The following is a 7,281-nucleotide window of genomic DNA, read 5'->3' on the forward strand; positions in this document are numbered from 1 at the left end:
TGAAGCACTGAATTAAAGGGTTCATTTAAAAAAAAAAAGGGTTGTGAAACATTCAACTAGAATTTGCATGTTTTAGGCTGGAGGCTGCTAAGGATGACTACCGCATCCACTGTGAGGAGTTGGAGAAGCAGCTGATTGAGGTTCAGCACCGTAATGATGAGCTCACCAGCCTGGCAGAAGAATCACGAGCTCTCAGAGATGAAATGGATGTCCTGAGGTGTGTGAGGAAGTGTTCTGTGGCAGCTTGATCAGCTTTGGTGATGTACTGTCTTTGAATCAGAGTGCACACAAAACAAGCACGAAAAGAGAAAACCTTCTTTGCCTTCCAGAGAGAGATTAGCAGACAGCTGTGCCAGTTAGTTGAGCAGGAAGATGAGGACTGATGTCCATCCCCTCAACCAGAGAAGACCTGATCTAATCTTGTGTTTAGCTGGCCTTTAACAGAGAGAGTTATTCTTGCCCAAGCAAAAACAAAAGGAAGCAGGAAAAAAATCAGAACAGATTGTATTTGGATTAGAGCTTGGTTCTTTCTGAAGCAGGTATTTTTCACACTTACAATGGAGCAGCTGCCTTGCATACAGTGCTAGCTAAAGGTTTGGACACACCTCACTTTAGTGGCTTCTTTGTATACTTTCTACATTTGTAGCTTAATACTGAAAACAAACACTGTAAAATAAGACTGGAATTATGCAATAAATAAAGTTTCAACTTTTAGATTCTCTAGAAGAACCAACTTCTGCTCTGACAGCAGCTTTGCACACACGCAGCATCCTCTCAGCCACCTCTGCCAGGTTGTCATCTGGAATAGTTTTCCAATAGTCTTGAAGCATCTTGCATGATTTTTGAAGCTGTTAACTTATTAATTAGCTTATTCTCTGTACCAGAGGCAACTCTTGGTCAGTGTCATCATAGCTTTTGATGGTCTTTGTGACTGCAGTTGAAGAAACTTTAAAAATTCTTGACATTTTCCAGATTGATTGACCTTCATCTATTGCAAAAATTATGGAGTTTAATTAGTTGAGCAGTTGCGTTACTATTACTTATAGCAACACTACCAAAGTACAAAATGACTCAAAGAAATCTCACCAGTTATCTTCTGCCAAGGCACAGCTTTAACTGGAAGCTGTTCTAGGTGAGTTCCTTGTGAAGCTGGTTAAGATACTGTCATCAAGGCAAACAGTGGCTACTTTGAGGAATTTAAAACATGAAACCTATTTAGCTGTGTTTAACACTTTTTTGGCTCGCTAGATAATTCCATATGTTATTTCATCGTTTTGATGTCTTAATTATTAATCTACAATGTAGAAAATAATAGAAGAAAGAACCACTGAACAAAGTACACCCACAGTTTTACTTGTACTGTAGATGTTTTACAGGCTTACGCTTTTTTTTATCATTAAATCTTCATTAGGTATTTACTGTACTCTGAACTGACATGCAGTCACAAGAAAAAGTAATGGCACTGTTTGTAATTTTCAGGTTTTTTGCATAAATTGGTCATGAAATGTTATCTGATCTTCACCAAAGTTACAAATATCACCTAACACAATATTTCTAAGCTGATAAAAACAAACAGTCATGATCTTTCATGTCTTTATTGAACACACCCATTAAACATACAAAGTGATGGACACTCAGTGACCATGCCCTAATTATGCATACATTTTTGTCACAATAGAATTGAGCCCCTCACCCCCACCCCCATATACAGTTAGAAGGGGAAATTAACTAAAGAGACCAAAACTGTTTTTTGTAACAGGCTATAAGTGTTTATTTCTGCTGTAAAATTGGGCATTTTAACATGGGAGGTTATAGGGATTAACTGTTTTGGTGCCAGCCTCAAGTGGCCATTCAAGAAAGTGCAGGTTTTGGCACTTCCATATTGGCATAGTTTCCTTGCCTAGGAGGTTGTTGCTTGGTCCTCTCTCCTCCTGTTTTCCTCATATCGTTTCTTTGTACCTCACGTGGGTGGGATTAAGATGCAAGGAAAAGATGAAAGTGAGAGAAATGGTGGTCCTTATAAGAGGTGTGAGATGCATCCAATTTTCACTTTCAAATTGATGTCAGGTGTATCTCGCATCCAGTGATACTAATGCTATAATTAGCCTACTTTATTTTATCCACTTATTACTTGTACACTTGAAACGCCACAACAGTACAGTTTCCTCGTGAGATGTTCACTAATGTATACCTCCGCCATGGAGGATATGTTATTTCCTATGGAGCAATCGTTACATTTTGGTTGTGATCCAGATCATTATCCCGATCCATGAGTATTTTTATTCATTTTTTTTAAGTTAATATGGGAACACTGAGCTGTATGTGTGGTGGTTTGTGCTTTCTGAATATTGTATAGTGGTGTTGATTATTATTATTATTTTTTTTCCCCCCCTCTGTTATTCCTATAGGAACTGCTCAGATCGGGTGGTGATGCTGGAGGCCTCAGTGGAAACGTACAAGCGTAAACTGGAGAACCTGGGTCATCTGAAGAGGCAGATGAAGCTGCTGGAGGAGAATAACATGACATACATGCACAACACCGTCAGCTTGGAGGAAGAGCTGCGCAAGGCCAATGCTGCTCGTGCGCAGCTCGAGACTTATAAGAGACAGGTGAATGATGCACAAAGCATGGTTGATATTTCAAAGGAGAGTCTGCCCTGAAATCAGTCACTTTATGAATCTCACAAAGAACAGCCTGTTAGTATTGCAGCAGAGAGACACGTTTCAGTGATTATATTAAATGGCATTTGCTAGGAAAATGTATTTAAAGCATCATATTACTTTATTTGTGTTTACATATACATTGTGTCAGGTCCGAGAGCTACACAGGAAGTTGTCTGAGGAGACGAGGCGAGCAGACAACCTGGCCTTTGAGATGAAGAAGTTGGAGGAGAAGCATGAAACTGTGATGAAAGAGAAAGAGGTGCGACTGCTTTTGAAATATGTTGAGAAGAAATGCCAAAGATTTTTAAACTCTTCTTACTGACATTAAGACTTTTGTTTTAAAAACCTTGATGCCGCCACTAGAGGATCATCATTGAGAGAGATTCTCTGAAGGAGATCAATGAGGAGTTGCGATGCACTCAGGTTCAACAACACCAGCTCTTCCAAGCAGGTATCTCACTGGAAAGTCAAATCTGACTGGAATGATGCTGCTTGTCATTTTGATATTCTGAAATGTATCTGCTCTTTTCATGTAGGGATGCTTCCTTCTGGCAGCCCCAGCCATGATAACCTGGCCGCTGAATTAATTCCAATTGAGCACAGGTAATGGATGGGCAGCGCGGTGGTTAGCGCTGTTGCCTCACAGTAAGAAGGTTCTAGGTTCAGGGCTGTTCTCTTAGGAGTTTGCATGTTCTCCCTGTCCTTGCGTGGGTTCTCTCTGGGTATTCCGGCTTCCTCCCACAGTCCAAAGACATGCAGGTTACGTTGACTCTAAATTGCTCACATTAGTGCATATATATTTATATCCCACTTTGGGTTTTGTCAGGAAGGGCATCCGGTGTAAAACACGTGCCAAATGTATGCATGTGAACAGTTGATTCGCTGTGGCGACCCCCAACGGGGAGCAGCCAAAAGTAGTAGTAGAGTACAGGTAATGGATACTGTTTCTGACAACACAGGGTTTGTTTTTTATATTCCAGTGTGGTGTGTGAATACTGACTTTTGTGTGATTGTTCAGAGAAAAGTTCATCAGGCTCCAGCATGAGAACAAGATGCTGAGAGTGCAGCAGGAGGAGTATGAGAGGGAGAAGATCACTGCTCTGCAGGCCCAGCTGGAGGACGCACATAAGACATGCAGTGAACTGGACACTGAGAACAGGTTAACAGGGTTCATATCTGTCAGTCAGAGATAGATGTGAAAGAGGTTCCTTTCTTTGTACTCATAGCTGCCTTGTTGTTCATAATGGGTCGCTCTGAGGTGTAAAGTTTGCTTCCTGCATGTTAACATACCCTTCCTCTGTAATTGATGTGTAGATTGAGTCGAGAGCGGGTCAGTGAGTTGCAGCTGCAGGTCGAGGACCTCCAGAAAGCTCTGCAGAATCAAGCAGCCAAACCTGATGATGTGAGTATGCCGGCATGCGCCGGCACCAATACAGAGAACACTGTCCCACTGAAATAGTCTTATTAGGCTAGTAGACTGCGCACTTTCATGACATTACACAAGAAGATCTTTCTAATTTATCATTTCAGTAAAAAATTTAAACAGATTTAAAGGCATAGTCCTTAAACAGTGTTTTGTTTATTTTGCAGTGCAAAACTAACTTGTAACTTAATTTATATTTACAGTCAACCCTGAAGCGCAAACTTGATGCACACATGTAAGTACGAGTCCTGGGTCAGTGCTATGAGTAAAGTGAAATGAATTTCCATGTTCTCTGATAGATTGAGGTAAAAACAAAATTGTTTCCTCAGGGTGCAGCTGAATGAGGCTCAGGATGAAATCATGAAGAAGAAAGAGCTGCTGGAGGACCTTCAGCCTGACAACACTCAAACCTGTAAGTGTCAGGTCACCAGTCATAAGATGGTGTCAGTATATGGAACCACTACTGCAACCTCTGGGGTGCAAAATGCATCAACACACAACCGTATAATATTAGAGCTCATGATTTTCCATTTACCTCAAAGCCTTGAAGGTAGATGAGCTGATGGCCACTCTGAAGAAGAAAGATGACGACATGCGAGCCATGGAAGAGAGATACAAAATGTACCTGGAGAAAGCTCGCAATGTGAGTAATGAAAGAATATTTTGTCTTTTTGTTTTGGGATTTTATTCCAGTCATGTGAATAAATAAAGCACAAGGCTGAATTCACTATTTGAAGTATTGCCAGTATTAGTACTGTACTGTACTGTATTTCAGTATTGTCCTTCCATTAACTGCTTGTAGGTGATCCGAGCATTGGACCCCAAACTGAATCCAGCCACTGCTGAGATCCAGGCTCTGAAGAACCAGCTGGCAGACCGGGACAAGCAGATTCTCAACCTGGAAGTAAATCTGCATTTTGACTAGTTTTGTTTAAATTTTTGCATTATGACAACACAGGATGTGTTTAAAGGACTTTTTGTTTTCTAATTTAATTTTGCCTATTAGCGTCAGTGTGAGCAGGCCAAGTTGAGAGAGTATGAGGAGCAGCTGATTGTCACAGCTTGGTATAACACGGTAAGATAAAATTACCACAATTTGTCTGCCTGGAATCCAGCTTTTTATGACATTGACACTTGGTGTATACTGCAAATTTATCTTTGTTTGTCCTCAGGGTCTGAACTTCCAGAAGCTGGCCTTTGAATCCCGCCTTGGTGGCCTCAGCTCTCCTCTGCTGGCTCCTGGCCAGTCTTTCTTGTCCCAGCAGCGGCAGGTTTCAAATGCCCCCCGCCGGGCGCTCTCCATCAGCATGCCTGCTACTGCCTCTAAGTAGATCCTGTCACAGAGCCAAGTTCAGTTATGGATAAAAATACCCTCCCACAGGTGACCACTCAAGTGACCTTAAACACATCTGCTCTCAGCACTCGGGAGGACTGGGGGTCACAGATGAGCCGATTGGGATCAGTGAGCACTTTATCAAACACAGACCAAGAAGCCACCCAACTGAAGCACACATGGTCTCAACGATATACTTTGAACATGTTTCCATTCTGCCCTGTGTGTTTGCTATGACTGCAGGCTCAGCTGAGTTCTTGCTGTAATCAGTTTAGTCTTTGCTCTCTTATACCTCTAATGGTGTGGTCAGGAGTGACAGAGCTGTAAATGAATGCTTAACAGTTTTAAGAATCAGAGCCCTTAAGGGTTACTTGAATGCTAACACTAACTAAATGAAACTTCAGATTGCTGAAGTATGTACAACTGTGTCATCTTACTACTGTCCTACTGATGAAACATGCTTTAGATGTATTTGAGAAAATGATTACTGTATTTGGTGCTGGCTACCAACGATGTTTAACTATACTTTGTTTGTTTGTTTGTTTTTACTGAAATGGAGCAAGCCCCATCATATAAAGCAGTGTGTGTGTGTGTGTGTTTGTGTCTATGATGTCAGCGCTTTGAATCCAATGGGCAACACTTCTCACACATGTGAAAAAAGTTGGTTTGAAGTATTTGCAAATTTTTGTTAAAAAGGGGGGGAATAAATCGCATGTACGCAAGTATTCACGGCCTTTGCTCAATACTTTGTTGAAGCACCAATTACAGCCTCAGTTTTGTTTTGTTTTTTTATTTTTAATTTGCAAAGATTTCAAACTTTTTCACATTGTCATTATGGGGTCTTGTTTGTAGAATTTTGAGGACAATAATGAATTTAATCCATTTTTGAATAAGGCTGTAACCTAACAAAATGTGGATAAAGGTAAGCGCTGTGAATACTGTCTGGATGCACTGTATGTTCTAAAGTCCTCAAGTGTGACTTGACCTCTCCACGGGCAGCGTGCTGACAGGCCTCTGAATATCTTGAATCTTATTCAGTGATCAATAATCAGCTATGATCTGTGAAGTTGTACAGTAGAAATCTCCACATGATTAACATTAGCTTTTGATCCAAATGTCAGATTAAGCATTCATATAGTTTCTTCAGATTATAACAGGAGAGTTTTGATTGCTGCTGTTGAGATTATACTTAATCATGGTTATTTTTTCAGTTTAGGGTTGGTGGAAGTTCAGAGTGAAGAGCACTGTAGAGAAACATTTATCTTTGATATCGTGGGTTACTAGCTGTCTGGTCTTAGGGTTTTTTGTTGTTTTTTGTTTATTTTTATTTTTTTTACTGCACTGGTGTCAACTTGAAACGGCAGTCGATTGCCTTGTCACTCTGTGACAAGGCCAAATCAGTGTCATGGATTTGCCATTTGTGATCTATAGATATGTCAGTGCTTCTATGGTTTTTTTGTATATGATGATTCTTGTAGATTTGATTTTAAATGCAGTGTCATTTGTAAAATAAGTATGATCAAATGTAGCACAGCAGCAAAACTACATAGTGCATCAGAACGTATTCACAGCACTTAACTTTCCCACACTTTATGTTACTTATTAAAAAAATGGATTAAATTCATTATTGTCCTCAAAATTCTACAAACAATACTCCATAATGACAACATGAAAAAGGTTTGTTTGAAATCTTTGCAAATTTATTAAAAAAGGGGGGGGAATAAATCGCATGTACACAAGTATTCACAGCCTTTGCTCAATACTTTGTTGAAGCACCAGTTACAGCCTCAAGTCTTTTTGAGTATGATGCTACAAGCTTGGCACAACTATTTTTGGGCTGTTTCTCCCATTCTTCTGTGCA

General features: G+C 40.3%; 1 protein-coding gene across 2 annotated transcripts in view; it reads left to right on the top strand.

Moving 5' to 3' along the window:
* hook1 (hook microtubule-tethering protein 1) overlaps positions 1–6,023 on the top strand; it is a 13,921-nt gene extending 7,898 nt beyond the window's left edge. For both annotated transcript variants that reach the window (XM_020625302.1, XM_020625300.1), the window contains exons 10-22: positions 77–217; positions 2,409–2,610; positions 2,813–2,923; positions 3,028–3,115; positions 3,201–3,267; positions 3,683–3,823; positions 3,979–4,066; positions 4,291–4,322; positions 4,417–4,499; positions 4,630–4,730; positions 4,890–4,991; positions 5,094–5,162; positions 5,260–6,023. In XM_020625302.1, coding sequence (XP_020480958.1) covers positions 77–217; positions 2,409–2,610; positions 2,813–2,923; positions 3,028–3,115; positions 3,201–3,267; positions 3,683–3,823; positions 3,979–4,066; positions 4,291–4,322; positions 4,417–4,499; positions 4,630–4,730; positions 4,890–4,991; positions 5,094–5,162; positions 5,260–5,418 — 1,384 coding nt within the window. In that variant the 3' untranslated portion in view covers positions 5,419–6,023. The remainder of the gene's footprint in view (positions 1–76; positions 218–2,408; positions 2,611–2,812; positions 2,924–3,027; positions 3,116–3,200; positions 3,268–3,682; positions 3,824–3,978; positions 4,067–4,290; positions 4,323–4,416; positions 4,500–4,629; positions 4,731–4,889; positions 4,992–5,093; positions 5,163–5,259) is intronic.
* The last annotated feature ends 1,258 nt before the right edge of the window (positions 6,024–7,281 follow it).

The sequence above is a fragment of the Monopterus albus genome, unplaced genomic scaffold (genome assembly GCF_001952655.1).
Source record: "Monopterus albus unplaced genomic scaffold, M_albus_1.0 scaffold352.1, whole genome shotgun sequence".
Taxonomy (NCBI): domain Eukaryota; kingdom Metazoa; phylum Chordata; class Actinopteri; order Synbranchiformes; family Synbranchidae; genus Monopterus; species Monopterus albus.